Source organism: Mus caroli, chromosome 14, assembly GCF_900094665.2.
Source record: "Mus caroli chromosome 14, CAROLI_EIJ_v1.1, whole genome shotgun sequence".
NCBI lineage: Eukaryota > Metazoa > Chordata > Mammalia > Rodentia > Muridae > Mus > Mus caroli.
Window position 1 is genome coordinate 48,356,710 of NC_034583.1, and position 15,697 is coordinate 48,372,406.

Below are 15,697 nucleotides of genomic sequence, written 5' to 3' on the forward strand. Positions count from 1 at the left end.
TTTTGCAAGAGACCTAGCCTCAGAGCCAAGAAGTGAAGGCTGAGCAGAATAAACCCAAAGAAACGGAGCCAAGACATTACAATTAAACTTACTAAGTTACTTAGGTCATTTCTGCTTGAAGTAAATACCAGATAAAAAGAACCTGGAGCAAAGCAGGAGGGACAGACACATTTTACCGGACAAGGCAGGGGTGAGGGGAGCAGGCAAGCCGAGGTGACAGGGGCGCAGAATCAACACAGAATTTCTTTTTTCAGCAAAAAATGCCTCAAGTGCCAGACACACTTAGAATTAGAAATTGGAGACAAAAAGATGGTGTTTGAGTATAGCCTGGGTAAACACTGAAATCCTATCTAAAAGAACAAAACAAAATCCTTTATGAATGAAGGCAGCAGACACACATCAGAGGGAGTTCGTTGTTAGGAAAGTGGTTATGAAGGGTAAAGCAGCGTGGGAGCACATGCCCGTGATCCAAGCACCTCAGAAACCAACGTGGGAGGACTCAGTTTAAGGCTGGCCTGGGCCAGATAGCCAGATCTGGTTCAGCTTGGTCTGCATAGTGTAGTGGGGTCAAAGACAGCAAGTAATGACCGAGTGAAGTTCTCACATAGAAAGGAAAGACAGAGGAAGTCTACACCTAGAAAGCAAACACACGAGGAAGAACTAATGGCTCTTCTTGTATCTTCTGAATTATGTTGGATAACTCAGCCAAACAATAATACAGAAGAAATAATGAAAGGGTTCATCAGTGGGGAGGCAGAGGGGGTAGACTGGGAGGTGGCATTTCTGTATGTCACTCAAACTGGCAAAATGGTGACACCGTTTATGTGTATGATAAAATATGTAGAAAGTTTTCTTCTTAAGTGATTTAAAGATAAATACAGAAGGACTAGGTAAGTCAAAGTGAGAGTCTAAAGAACATAAGCAGGTCACAGAAAGGCAGACATAAAAAAATAAAGAAAAAAGAAAAAAAGGAAAAAGCAAAGTCAGGCTTCAGCCATAAAGTAACACCAAGGTTATTGGGCATAACTGGTTTAAGTGTTAATTAAAAGGTGGACCAACAGAATGAACTTTAAATTGACTCAGTTACATACCACCTAATAAGAAAATTTCCAATTTAGTGACACAAGTGGGTTGGAAGTATAAGGACAGGAAGGTTAGATTGTGCAAACATCAATTTAAAAAGAAGCCCCAGCTGTGTTAACGACAAGCAAAGATTTCTGGAGGGAGAGAGAGGCATCAGAACAGGGCAAATGCACCCACAAGGAAGACTCATAAATGTGCACACCAAATAAAACTGGGATGTAAAAACTGCCCTGTGGGCTGGGCATGGTGGCACACGCCTTTAATCCCAGCACTTGGGAGGCAGAGGCAGGCGGATTTCTGAGTTCGAGGCCAGCCTGGTCTACAGAGTGAGTTCCAGAACAGCCAGGGCTATACAGAGAAACCCTGTCTTGAAAACAAACAAACAAACAAACAAAAAAACAAAACAACAAAACAACAAAACAAAACAAAACAAAAATACTGCCCTGCAGTGACTTTTAGGAGTGAGGGACGTTGTCATTTTATGGCTTGATTTCCTATTTCTCAAAGATCCAGTCTAAGGTACAAGTAAAATGTATCTGAGGTTTTTCTCAGGGTTCTACAGAATAAGGGAGAAGCAGGTGGGGTGGTTAGCCAGCAGTAGGTCCCATACCACATGGGGTAGACATGTGGGTTCTGGTTTTGTTCTCTTTGAGGCAAAGTCTCATGTAGCCTAGGCTGGCTTTGAACTCATGTAGCTGAGGATGTCCTTGAACAGATCCTCTGGCCTCTGTCTCTGAGACATTTGGGCTGCTTGGGTAGCCGTTGGGCAGGTTAGGCTCCAGATTTTGCAGATACACTTGGTGTGAATCTTTGATGTTCATTATCTTAGTGACTTTGGACAAGTTATTGAACTTTTTACCCTGCAGGGTGAATACCAGATGCAGATAGATGATGCTACCATGGAAGAATGGAAGGGAGGAAGGGGGGGGGGTTCTTCATGGTCACTTCACCTCTAGGAGACAGGAAGAAAAATTAGCAGAAGAGAGAGGCACAGTTGCAGGTGGGTGGGCACACCAGATCCCAGGAAAAGATTTAAAAGTTGTAGCATCTAAGAGCTGAAAAGAAGCCCTTGGAGTTGATGTTCAGGTCTTTGCTGATAATGTCTTTGGTTCCATGGAGAGCATGGGCTCAAATTCAGTGCTGAGAAACAGGGCAAGGCTCTCAGAACAGTGAGGAGATGCAGTGGCCCAAGGGAAGGGACTCTAGTGAGGTTGAGGAATTTGAGAGGAAGGTGCTGAAGACCAAGGGGGGGACTGTTTCCATCCCTGGATTCTGGGGGGTGGTGCTGTGCACATGAGTGTGCAAATGTACCTTTGACATTCTGCCACCGTGCCAGGTATGTACTCAGAAGCACACATTCTAATACGGCTGCTGGGCCAGACAGTGGATCTGTTTTCAGTATTTAGTGGAAGCCCAGAACTGTTTTCTGTGGCAGCTGCACTGTCTCTCACCCTTCAGCAATGCAGTGGTTCCAGGTTCTCCACGGACTCTCCAGCACCTGTGTGTTTTATCTGCTATGTTGAAATAGGTATCCTATGAGATGTCAGGTGATGTCTGGTCGTAGTTTTGGCACATCAATGAAGAAAAGTATGGGGTATATATATATATATATATATATATATATATATATATATATACACACACACATATATATGTGTGTGTGTGTGTAGAAAAATATAGTGTACATATATGTTTATATATGTACATGCACACACATATATGTAATGGAATATTATTTAATCTTAAAAGAAAGATAACCCTATCTTAGGCTACAACATGGGCAAACCTGAGGAACGCTACCCTCAGTGAAACAGAAGGACACATGCCAAGTAATTACACTTCTGTCCTTTGATGAGGTGGCTAAGATTGTCTCATAGAAGTGAAGAATAGGGCTGGTGAGATGGCTCAGTGGGTAAGAGCACCCGACTGCTCTTCCGAAGGTCCGGAGTTCAAATCCCAGCAACCACATGGTGGCTCACAACCATCCCTAACAAGATCTGACTCCTTCTTCTGGAGTGTCTGAAGACAGCTACAGTGTATTTACATATAATAAATAAATAAATCTTTAAAAAAAAAAAAGAAGTGAAGAATACAGGGTGGTGTCCAGGGCTGGGGAGGGGCTTAAGGACACTATTGATAGTTTAATTGGTATGAAGTTCCAGTGATCATAGACTTTTAAGCTCCACCAGAGACTTGTGGCACACTGTGTCTACAGTTGTCAAGGTGATAAAGTGCCCTCCAGCATTTGTGCAGGTGGTGGATAGCACATTTAATGTTTTTGTTTGTTTGTTTGTTGTTTTGTTTGCACAGAAATAAAGGGACACCAGGGAACTTTTGGGAGAGATAGATCGATCACATGTTACCTTGAATTGGTGGTAGGATCCCAGGTATTCATAGAGTTCAAAACTCATCAAAATAGACATATTAGCTACATCCAGATCCATGTGTGTTAATCATACCTCAAAGGGGAGGAGAGGGGGAGAAGGGAGGGAGGAAGGGAGAAGGGCCCGTCTGTCCTCAAGAGCAAGGAAGTCATTCCAAGCAGACTGGGATTGTACCCAAGGCTGCAATGTCTGTCCCTGAAAGCCCCCTCCTCCTTTTGGTTTTTATTTGATACACATTCAAAAGAAAGGGACAGCGGAGGAGAATCAGGGATTATAAAGGCTGACGATCTTATTCAGCACAATGATGGAATCATGGGTGTTTTGAAAGGTTAGTTTCTGCTTTCTAAATCGGCACTAGCTTGTTTATAGATGGAATGTCTGGGATTGGCTTTACCTTGTGGGGACTCCAAGGATTGCTTCTTTGTGCTTAGAGAGAAGCTCTGACGCAGGTCTCTTAGGAATCGGAGTGTCAGGCACTCCTATGCTTAGCTCATCGTTGACTGGGTGTCCTCCAGTAGACGTCATTTGGGACGGTGAAGCATTGAGCAGCATGCTAACAGTCCCTCTGGCAGAGAGATTGTGTTCCTATTTCATTATTCTCAAGAGTGACCAGCCTGCACTGACTCGCTCACGCCTACTGGGAAGCCTGTGTGTCCAATCTGGAAATCCCTGGGGAGAATGGCATTTCCCCATCCCTGGGTGTGGGGTACAGGTGCTCAGTCACTGTGAACCCGAGGGCTCGGGTGACAGGTCCTGCAAGGTCAGTTTTGTCTGAGGCTGCTACTTGCTGGGTGTTGTATGAGGGTTGCACAACAGTACTCAGTGGGTGAAGCTGATGGCAGAACCTGAGAGACAAAGAGCCTACAGGAAGACATTTAGGTCATGGAGCATGCCCGAAGAAGGGGTGAATGCTGGTCTTCTGGGAACCCCTAGGTTGTGATAAGCAACGTGACACATCCCCTGACTCACTGTCTCTCTCTGCCTTGCATATGATCCCTCCCTCTCACACCCACTCCCACCATGAAGCTGTCCTCCATGACCTGATGACTTAGAAGGCCCTCAGTGTTCAGCAATGCTAGAAACCTCCAAGTCACAGACTCTCTGACGCCTTGTCACAATATCACAAAATGAACAGAGATATTTGTATTAGACTTCCTCCATCTTTACTTTAAAAAGGTATTTTTTTTCCACACAGGGTCTTAATATGTAGTCCAGGATAGCCTAAAACCCATTCACTATGTAGCCAAGCTGACCTCTTCTTGCCTCTGCTGCATCCTAAGGAGCACCCACCATCAAGGTTGAACTGACAGAGAAGACATTTCCCAGAGTTCCATGAGCATCTCTCTCCAAGCTGAGGGCACTAACCTCAGCCTCTGTTGGTGCCTATACCTGTAGGCACCAGTACCTATAGTAACTGCTACCTCTCCACTTAAAAACTTACTAACACATCACATCTCTAGTGCTGAAGGTGTGGGGCCTGGAGGGAACAGAAATGCACGGTGTACACAGGAGCTGAAACAACAGGGTCAAGCTTTATTGGCGTGATCATATTCATGTCTGCACTGTTCACCATAGGTGGAAAGGCTCATTTTAAAAAGGGTCCCACTTCCTTCGATTCCATTCATATTCAGCAATCGGTGATGTATATTGTCCAGTGAACACATCCCACCTTAAGAGCACACACTAGTTCATTAAACTGTCCTCAGACAGAGTGAAAACAATATTTATAATCTGCTAGACCCTTTACAAGTTCAAACTTTAGATACTTGGGGTGCACTTGTAAAGCTAACTTTATATATATTTTTTCCAGGTAAGGAAGGCCAGTCATTAAAAAAATACTTTATATAAATTCAAAGTCAGAACTAAAATATTCATTCCTATAAAAATATCTTACTGATAAAACTATTAATTTTTAGATAAATTGTTCTTTATAAACAAACAATTTATATAAGGTTTCAGGAAATACTAAGTCATACCGTTCGCATAGGGCTTGTCCGGGTGACTCCAAGGCCCAGTTGTCACGAGGGCTTGGTTTTCAGAGATAGACCACAATTTTGACTTATATTGTGTATGAACAGCTCAGGTGTTCTACAGTAATCGAACTCAAGTATCTACTTTCTATGAGTCACTTATAGACAAACTCTTGACCTAGAGGAGGAGTTGTCAGATCGATGTCGTCTACAAAGAGGGTACATGCTCAGAAGGGCTCACCTACACTTGACCTTGAAGGGCTTAACTTGGGAAACTTGTGATCGCATTCTGGCCGCTATCTGAGATCAGCTCGTTCATTTCATTCTGCTTGCTCTCTTTCAGGGCATGGTTGGGGTGGTTTCTCTGCGCCTGTGTTCTTTTGGATCTCCTAAAGCACAATTTGAGCAGCAGGTAACACAACTCGGCCACATTGAGCAGCATGCAAATCACGGATGCGGAAATCATAAAAACAGTGAACACCGTTTTCTCGGTTGGCCTCGAAATGAAGCAGTCCACGAGATTGGGGCAGGGGTCAATGCCACATTTCAGTACCCAGGGCAGGTGGTACCCATTGTAGAGGAAGTAGAACACATACATGAAGGCGGCTTCGAAGATGATGCGGAAGAAAATGCTGCTGGTGTACGTCCACCACAGGGAGCCCTCAATGCGCACCTTCTGCCGTTTGATGTCCTCCAGGTCCTTAAATTCGTTTCTCTTCTCCCCACGTATAAACTTTCGGGCAGTTTCATGTCTGTAGTAGGCCACATGCATGGCCACCAACAGGGCTGGGGTAGACACAAAAATCAGCTGCAGGGCCCAGAGCCGGATGTGAGACACCGGGAAGAAATGGTCATAGCAGACGTTCTTGCACCCTGGCTGCAGAGTGTTGCAGATAAAGTCCTCCTGCTCATCACCCCACACTTCCTGGGCAGCCACCACTAGGATCATGACTCGGAAAATAAAGATGACCGTGATCCACACCTTCCCTATGCTGGTAGAGTGCTTGTTCACGCCACCGATGACAGTGTGCAGGGTCCCCCAGTCCATCGTGCAGGCTTATTCTTAAACATATAAAAAGAACCAAGCTAATTAGTAGAAGGTACCTCAGAATTATCTGACCAATACCATAGTGAAATTACAAGGTCATGTGAATCTAAGCAAGTCTCAACCGCCTAGTCTGCTATTTACTGTGTTTTTCTGAGAAGGAATGCCCATGATAAAGATGTCTCTCTTTCTGACTACAAATAAGAAATAGTAGACAAACTTCATTTATTCCCTCTATGAGACAACATCAACCAGATAACTCCCTGATTAGGTGAAGGGTTTCAATAAGTTACTGCAAATAGATACTTGATTTCACATTCTGCATAATAACCGTGCCTTTCATGTGCAAAGTAAGTCACGGAAATTCAACTGAACACAGGTTGTACATTAGGTTGCTGTTTGACCTTAACTCGCCAACACAGGTAAACAAGCACACACACCAAAGTTCCTTTTCCTCACTATGTAAACACATACCTTAGATCAGGGTGGTTTTATTCAAGGACCCAGGTTTTAGTCATTGGGCAGCTTACCCAAGCCACAAAACACAGCAAAGATCACTCATTAGAATCACATATTCTGGTTAACTCAGCAGACTACAGCGAAGCAATGCCATTAATTGACCTCTTGGAGTGTATATTTATATTTTTAGCTTGAACGGCCCATCTGCTACAATCACGTGCTCTTTGGAAAGTTAATATCTTCAGCTACCTCTTCCAAAAGAGAATCACAAGATTTGACACAAACTCTCTCCTTGTTCTCTGGTGGAAGCAGGCCATGTGTCGGCTGTTGCTCAAAAAAAAATACGGGTGCCGTTGTACTAGGGACCACAGCAGCCCAGGGCTGCCCTCCCTTCTGAGAGACTGGTTTGACAAAGAAAAGACCTTCTTCCATCTAAAGCATCTAAGGTCCTCAGCCGTCCTAATCCTGGGACCCTCTAAGACAGTTCCTCATGTTGTGGTGACCCCCCCCCAACCATAAGCTTTATTTGTGTTGCTACCTCATGACTGTAACTTTGATTCTGTTATGAATCATAATGTAAATATCTCTTTCTTCCAGTGATCTTGTGAACCCAATGAGAGGCTCCTTTGACCCCCAGCTTGAGAACTGCCTCTCTATGGTGGTAACTCTTGCTGTTACTGATCCTCAGGGACTTTCACATCCTGCATCCTGATCACACTCACTTCCCAATCCTTCCATGTTTGCTCCCCATTCTTGTGCCCTCCCCCTAAAAGTAAAAATGAAAAGAAAAGTTAAAAGAAAAGAAAAAGATAACCATTATCTATATACTCACTAGAGCATGATCAAACTCTCAGTGGCCTGCCCCCTCAAAAAGAACTCAGTCCTTCCCTCACTGCACCCTGCCCAGAAGCCATCAGTTGTAGAGAGCTAAGTTCAGCATCCTAATCACACTTTTAAAGAGTTCCCTTCAGTGGCTTTCTGTCTACAAACAGCCACTTCTTATCCCACATGACCAAGAAGAAAGAATTGGTTGGCAAGCTCTAAAAAAAAAAAAAAAAAAAAAAAAAAAAAAAAAAAAAAAAAAAGGTGTGTATGAATGTAGGGTAATGAATGACACAGACCAGACACTGGACATCCTTGGAAACAAGGATCCTCAGGCAACTTTTCATCCACTTGGAGGGGATAAGAGAGTCACCAAAGTCCTCTTGTTGCTGGTCTCAGGAGAATTTTCTCTTCTAAGTGGGTGAGGAGCACTGGCCCCTCCCCCCAAGTTAACCATGGTCATTGTCTAACCGTACCAGGTCCTGACCACGTACTGTGAGTACAAGAGAGGTGTCACCAAAACAGGTGGATTCTCCGAGCCACGCCGAACCTTAGCTAAAGCCTCAACCCCAGGACAGGTGTTAAACTGATGCAATGATTTTAATTTAGCCTGGACTGGTTAAATCTTAATGTTTTTAATAAAAAGAAGAACTGAATTTCATCATCAAGGATTTGTAAAAGTGGAGGGAGGAGGGTTTTATAAAATTGTGTCTCTTGTTAAGGGCGGGTGATGGTGAAGGACCTAAAGCCACAGAGAGATGGGGACAACTCAGATAGAAGGTTAATGGAGAGGCCTAAATCTGTAAAAAAAAAAAAAAAAACGGAAATGGGAAGACAAGAGTAAAACACTGTGAAAAGGAGAGAAACACCATGCTCAAAGTACCAAACAGTAGTGGGTACAGTCTTGGATTATATTGCTATGGTTAGCTTTGGGCGCTGTTTTTATTTCTGAGACAGAGTCTCATATAGCCCAGACTGGCCTGACTCCGGATTCTTCTTCCTGTACCTCCTGAATGTTGGGTTTACAGGCATGCTTCACAGCAGACAGTACCATTTTAATTGTCAACCCATAAAACGTATCTATTTGTTTATTCCTAATGCGGGAATAGAACCCCAGAACTTTGTGCTAGGTGAACAATCTACCAACGGAACTCTATCCAGGAGCCTGACCTAGGATACTTTCTGTTTAACCCCCAGCAGAGTTCTAAAATGACAGCCTGTAACTATTTTGTAAGAATTGGTAACAATTATCAGGGCAATGGCATAGACAACATCTTAGGTATAACTAGTGTTGGGAGACATCTCATAACATCAATAACATAGTTGATCCTTACAGTTCATTTAATAGAGCACCACAACTCCGTAGTTGAAGGAGTACCCGAGCTCTGTAGGAGGAGCTCTGCTATCAACACGACATTAATGGCTTTCCTCTTACTGTGGAAAAATGACTGAGGCTACATGAGAACCGAGTGTCCAGGCTCCCATTTCCTGGTATTCCTGGGCACCAGTGGGAGTGTAAGCAGGTGGTGCAATCTTGAATGAGAGTCTCTTATTTCACAAGGGGAGCAGCTAAGAGGCCCAAGGCAAACTAGTTTGAGGGTCTGGACTGTGGGCACCTGGCAGTAATGTTGGCAGCTGTAGCAGAAAGATTCAAATTCTGGGCTGATCTGGAATTGAGAAGCTGAGCTGAGTGTTTAGTATTAACAGCAATCTGGGGGTTTGAAAACATGGAATAGGCTCTCCATAAAACTATGATGTTCAGCCCAGAAGCCTGTAGTTAGAGGTAGGCCAAGTCCCAACAGGCAGGTCCCTGGGAAGCCGTAGTCCCAAGGCTCCACAACTTAAGAGTATTAAATATTCTCTTTTATTTAGTACATACTCCATGCCTCAAACAGTTTCACTGCCCACCACAAGTATCTGTGTGATTAAAAAAATTTATCTTAAATAATATAAATTATGAAAATTAAGTTTTAGTCCTTGCCGAAAGCCACCGTATTAAAATTCCTTACGTGTTGCTTCCATGCTCTGGAGGCACGTCAGTAAGTGATTTGGGGATCAGAAGTGTGTAAGTCTTGAACTTCACACACACTTTGCCACAGCTGTTCCCTCATGAGGCCTTGCTTGTTTTAAAATGTCCTCTCCTTAACCAACGAGCACATAACTCTCACAGTTTGTTCACCGACTTGCCCGATGGATGCGTTTTATCAAATAAAACCTTTCCCTTTCCCCAAGGGCTGCAACGTCCATGGAGTTTGAATGGCCCTGTTGTTAGGGGGCTGCTTCCTCTGTAAGCTTTCTATCATATCCCTTGTCCCTGATCACCTGACATCTAGGAAGCAAATGGATCAAGGTTTCAAAGGACCAGACAGGGCTTGAATGAATGTTGAGGAGCTGAGGTCAAGAGATCATGTTGTCTCCCTAAGAATATTGGTCCCACAATCCTAGAAGCAGGACAAGCAGAGACAAATGCTGGGATTAGCATTAATCTTTGTCCCCTATGACCCTGGGCCTCCAAGACTTTCTTTCTATCAGCCTATCATACCTAAATAAAATATAATTGATTTTTAATACACCTACTTAATTTATTATTAAGAGCCAAGAATTTAGCTGTGTGTGGCGGTGTGTACCCATAATCCCAGCACGTGGATAGCTGGGCAGAAGGATTAGAAGTTCCAGGCCCTCTTGGGCTACAGGAAAACCTATCTCAAACAAATACTTCAAACCGAACAAAAACCACAAAGGAAAGAAACCTCAATGATGATTCTAAACCTTCAGAGAAGTGGTTTTCAACTTTCCTGTGACCCATGACACACGTGTCCCTCACGTGATGACCCTAGCCATAAAATTATTTTTGTTGCTACTTCATAACTGTAATTTTGTTACTGTTACAAGTCATAATGTAAATAGCAGATATTTACAGGGGGCTTAGGCAATCCCTGTGGAGAAGCAGGCTGACCCTGAAGGGGTCATGACCCACAGCTTGAGAACAGCTGCTTTACAGGAAGACGTGGAGTTCGAAATCACCAAGGAAAACAAGGTTAAGCTTAAATATTGGCATGTTTAGCCTACTGGTCACTCAAGACAATCGGGTAAAAAGCAGGGCACCCAATACAAGGCACCTTCCTGAAAAGCAATAAAGGAGGAGGGAAAAAGAGGGCTGTTAACTATTTTCTGTAGCTCACTCTGGCCCTAATTGGCTGCACCAAAGGCATGAGGTGACCTTGAGCTAAGTCCTCTCCATCAGTGAAATGGCTCTAGCAGTTTCTTTCTCTAGACCATGTCATTCCTGAGGGAGTCTTCCAAAAAGCCTTGGGTATCTGTCCTACACAGCAGTTTTGCAGGGGCCCAAAGCAAGACAGTGGAGATCACCTTCAAGTGTTAGGAGTTTAAAGTGAAGAATAGTTTGGGGGAGGGGGTGGTTCCTGAGCCGTACACTGCCCTATACATGACTTCAGCTCCAGGGAAAGCCTGGTCGGTTTTAGGAAACTCTTCCCTGCCCAGAGAGCCCCATGAGGAGTGGATGTGGTGGACAACTGAAGATTAGAGGACTCGTCCCTCCAGTCCTGCCTTCTCAGTGAGCAGAGGCATCCTGGCCAGTGGGAAACAGACTGAAGATGGGGCCTAGAAAGCTCCTGCATCCTGTCACCCTGTTGTCCTTGCAGGTACACAGAACCTCGAGGCATCTTCGGTCAGAGAGGAGAGGAAGTAGCCGCCACTCTGAGGGAAGGTCACTAAAGCAGAAGTCATTTCCCAAATTCCTGCAGCCCCCAGAACCCTTTGCAGCCTTCCGTGAACAAACACCCACTTCGCTTCCATGCTTCAGTGGGATCAGAGCTGGTGGGAGGGGCTGTTTCAGTGAAAATCAAACTATTAACTGTTTCTTTGTACACCAGAGAGGTTCGTTTAATCTGACAGCTTCCTGGCTTGCCTATAAGGAACAAATAAATAGATATGCTTAGCCCCATAGATGTCACTTTACAAGAATGTGGTTCCATTTAGGTTTAGGAAGACAAATCGCATCTATTTCTGTGATGTATTGAATTACAGTGCATAACTCTCTACTCATTCTTGATATTGTAATTCCAATGTTAAATATTTACCACTAAAGATACAACGGTGCTCTCACTTTTGGGCCACACTATTATGAAGTGGTTCTGTCCTTCCTTTGACATTTCAAATAAGCTGGGTCTACTTTTGTCCCAGCAGTGATGTGATTCCTTGATCATTTTTACAATCCTGTTTTGAGAGAGGTCTTGCTATGTATTTCTAACTGACCTTGTACTCCTAGAGAGACCTCAAACTCATGGTAATTCTCCTGTCTCAGCCCTCAAGAAGCTATATAACATAATAACCGGCTTTTGAAACTTTTGGTATTTGAAGGCTGAAGACAATTTTATTAGAGTTGAAGAGAAAACCTCGGGGCAGGTGAGTTGTCATTGTCAGCAGCTGCCAGGAGGAAGAGGGGCGGGCAAGAGGAGCTAAAGCCTTGCCTTCGGTGTTACACCTGCCTGTTCGGCAAGGATGATCTGAAACGCGTTACTTTGGAATTTAACTACAGCTGGCTAAATCATGTCATTTTAACTCCACGGAAGAGAGAACCCAAAGGAAGGCCCCCAGCACACAGAAAGAGCTTTCTTTTTTCTAGATCAATCTACAGTACACTTTGAAAAAAAAAATCACTTGGTGATGACTTAATAGACCCAAGAGGAAAGCACACTCTTCTGTAGAGCCAAAGGGATAAGAAAACCAGGTTCAAGCAAAACACCCAAACCTGAGTCTGTTTCTCAAGGGCTTCCAGTGCGTCCAGCTCAAGAGTCACTGCAAAATTCCTCTGCAAGGACTTCTGTCTTTCCCCCCTATTCCTCTGGACATCAGCAGTGGTAGTGGTGGTGGCACTGCACTGCTGCTCTGTTTAGGGTCGCAGTGGGAATGTCACCTGTTGAATGAAAAGAAAATCATTGCTGCCAATGTTGTCAAGTTCTGCGCAAATCCATTGGACGAACTTTGTGTCACGAGAAGCATGAAAGGGTAAATTTGGATGTTGTCAGTTTCCCACGCTTTGTACTCCTCTGCCCCATGAAAGACTCTCTCCAGGGTAGCTTTCTTTCCCTGTTAATCACAACAGTAGTGGTGGTGATAATAATCCACTATCCCGAACCTCAAATTCAACCTCCAAGTATGAAAAAAGTGGTAGAATTTGAAAAGCTGGGTACAGCCACCTTCCCAAAACCAGAGTTTAAAAGAAAAAAGCAAATCTGAAAACTGAAAAGTCATCCTTTAATCAAGAAATCTCTAGAAATCTCAGGTGACCCAAGAGACAACCTGATAGTCCAGTTTGAATTTTAATGACGCAAACCATCAGGATCTGTGATTTCAAAACGGTGAGTAGTGATGGCATCAGGTTTAGGATTCATATACCTTGTCAACATCCACTGGCGCCAACGAGACCTTTGCTGCGCCTTTACATAGAAGAATGGCCAAGCCACAAAACTGTGTTTCTTAGTCCACTGAGCTCCAAACCACAATTAACTTCAACATCCCTTCCATAGGCCCTTCTTAGCAGCTGCCTGTTCCAAGCAAGGCTCTCCCCTCTCCAAACACTTCCTTTAGGTTCAATTACAATTAAAGAACTCTGAAAGAGGCAGTGGGGGCTCCTGGGGCCCAGTTCCACCCTCCCAGATCAAGCAACAGCTCCTGAAAATCCTGCCTAGGACAGTGTAAGATTATGGCCCCCGGGACCAAGAAACTTGAGTTACAAACAATCTTCCCATGATTGTATCCCACCTAACCAATGCACACAAACCTAGACTCTGGAATTTTCAGACTGAGAATGTACAAATCTGAGTTTTCTTTCTATTGATGAAATCGTTGAAAGACCCTACCCAACTCTTCTCCATATCTCACACTCCAAGAGAAAAAACAGAAATAGAGAACAAAGTCACCATGGGGATTTACCTTTCAATAACAGCCACCAGTGTGACCTGGGTTGGTGATCAGTCTTGTGGGTCTCAAGTCGCCCTGTGAGGTGAACTGGAACCCTTTGCACCCCCAGTTATGTGACAGGAGGCTTTCTCCATCACCTCCTCCCTTTCTTGGCAGAGTTCAGACAGCACCCCCCATCCCGCCCAAAGACTCTGCTGAATCCAAAGAGCTGACAAAGCTCTCCACAGGGGCCGTTCTGAGCAGCATCCTGCAGTTCTAAGGAAACTGCATCAGGACAGGACGTTTTTCTTCTAGAACACTGCTTGGATTCTGCTAGAACTGGGGCAAAGAAACCATAGCATCTACTTGAAAGAAAACAAGACTGCAGCGTTAAACTTAATCAGGCATGAACGGACTAAAGTCTCCTGGTTGGTGTCCCTTACCGCGGCTGCAGGTCCACGGACTTTCCAGTGTCCATAGCTGTATGAAGGCCACACTCTCTGAGACCGGAGGCCTGGTCCCCAGGAATAGAAGGGAGCCCAAGACTGCAAAACCCAGGCTGCTAACACCTGGGACTAGGCTCATTCAGGAAGTATTACCAGCGTCGGAACTTTTTAATCCGACATGTCACCAATTACTTTTAATTACTATTGTGCACTGTACTGTCATCTTCTTTTCATAAGTCCCCGAGTCTTAATCATGCAGCCTGAATGGGCATTTCTCTCCAAGTCGCAGGGTTTGACTGACCATAAACATCATTCCTTGCTCTGCTTTTCTGCCCGCTCACCAAATCGGTGACAGCCCAAAACCAGCAAAGGAAATGAGAAAAGGGACTTAATCCGGACTCTGGTCACTTTAAACAGCCTGGTGTATTTATAAAACCTGTCGTGCAAGTCAGAGGGGCATGGTGCATGCAGAAGTCAAACTAGTCCATCCCAGTTCCTGATGCAGGGCACGAGGGAGGGGGCGGCGCGGGTGACAACCACCCCGCCGCAGGTTCCAGTCCCTGGTGGGCGCGCAAAGGCGGGATGCCGATGGGAGGCAGATAAGGATGCTGGCAACCCCCCNCCNCCCCCCCCCCCCGCATGGTCAAGACTCTGCTGGTAACGGCCGGGCCACCTGGAGATACTTGCCACCCCCTCGTCCCACAAATCTGGCTAGAAAGGGAACAGACCACTTCCTTTACCTGCCCGGGCTTCTCGGAGGAAATGCTCCCACTCGCGCTTACCTGCTCGGTGGGAGCCCGCTCCAGGCTCGCAGCGGCACCCAGGGCTCCTACCCTACGCGTAGGTTGGATCAGGCGCCGGCGGTTCGCGGCGGGAACGGAATCGGGCACAGTGCGGGTGGAGCCCCGGTTTCCACCTGCGGCTTCTTTTAACCGCGCCCCCACCCCGCCTCTGCCTGACGCCGCACGGGAGGGCTGCGGGAGAGGAGCTTGGGCACACGACGCCTGCTGTGGTGCGCACCGCCCTCTCTCCCGGACAGAGGAGCGGGGCGGGTCCCCTTCTGTGGAGCAAGGGGCAGGGGACCTTCCCTGTAGAGCCAGGTCTTAGGGGTAATATATTAGGGCACTCGTTGGGAATCTTCTTCTGAAGCCAGGGACCACAACCACTGCGAGTGTCCCCTAGGAGAGACTCCAGGTGTAGGCTGGTCTTCCCTTGGGTTGGGGACAGAAGGCTTGTCCCTTCTTGTGGATGTGGGTGGAGCGTGGACCGCGATGGGCAAGCTCAGCCAGATCCCATCAAGGACAGGGAAAAGTTGCCCGCTGGGTCCTTGCTGGGGCTGGACACTGGAGGGCCCTTAATGAGGTGGGGGCTGTCCAGAGTACCGGGAACAAGCTTGTGGACCCAGCTAGTAGTGAGTCGCTCCTGTTGGCCATCCTGGTAAGAAGACAGCTGGTTTGTTTTCATCCTTTCTAGACCCTTTGGGCACCCTCTCCTCTAGAGCAGCCTGGAGGTTCTTTATTCCTTAATGACCACTTAGGAGTCTCATAGGTTTGTTTTTATTAGTCA

The 15,697-nt window shown here is 45.5% G+C and overlaps 1 protein-coding gene across 2 annotated transcripts; it reads right to left on the bottom strand.

Moving 5' to 3' along the window:
* Window positions 1-4,978: 4,978 nt before the first annotated feature.
* Gjb6 (gap junction protein beta 6) lies at window positions 4,979-15,342 on the bottom strand. Of its 2 annotated transcripts, none has more exons than XM_021182278.1 (3): window positions 14,914-15,342; window positions 12,535-12,699; window positions 4,979-6,499 (listed from the first exon to the last, which is right to left on the bottom strand). In XM_021182278.1, the coding sequence occupies exon 3, from the start codon at window positions 6,483-6,485 to the stop codon at window positions 5,700-5,702; it is 786 nt and encodes a 261-aa protein (XP_021037937.1). In that variant the 5' UTR covers window positions 6,486-6,499; window positions 12,535-12,699; window positions 14,914-15,342; the 3' UTR covers window positions 4,979-5,699. The 2 variants fall into 2 exon arrangements, with proteins under 2 accessions (XP_021037937.1, XP_029324594.1); XM_029468734.1 differs by lacking the exon at window positions 14,914-15,342 and adding an exon at window positions 13,719-13,865 and having other exon boundaries at window positions 4,981-6,499.
* Between the last annotated feature and the right edge of the window lie 355 nt (window positions 15,343-15,697).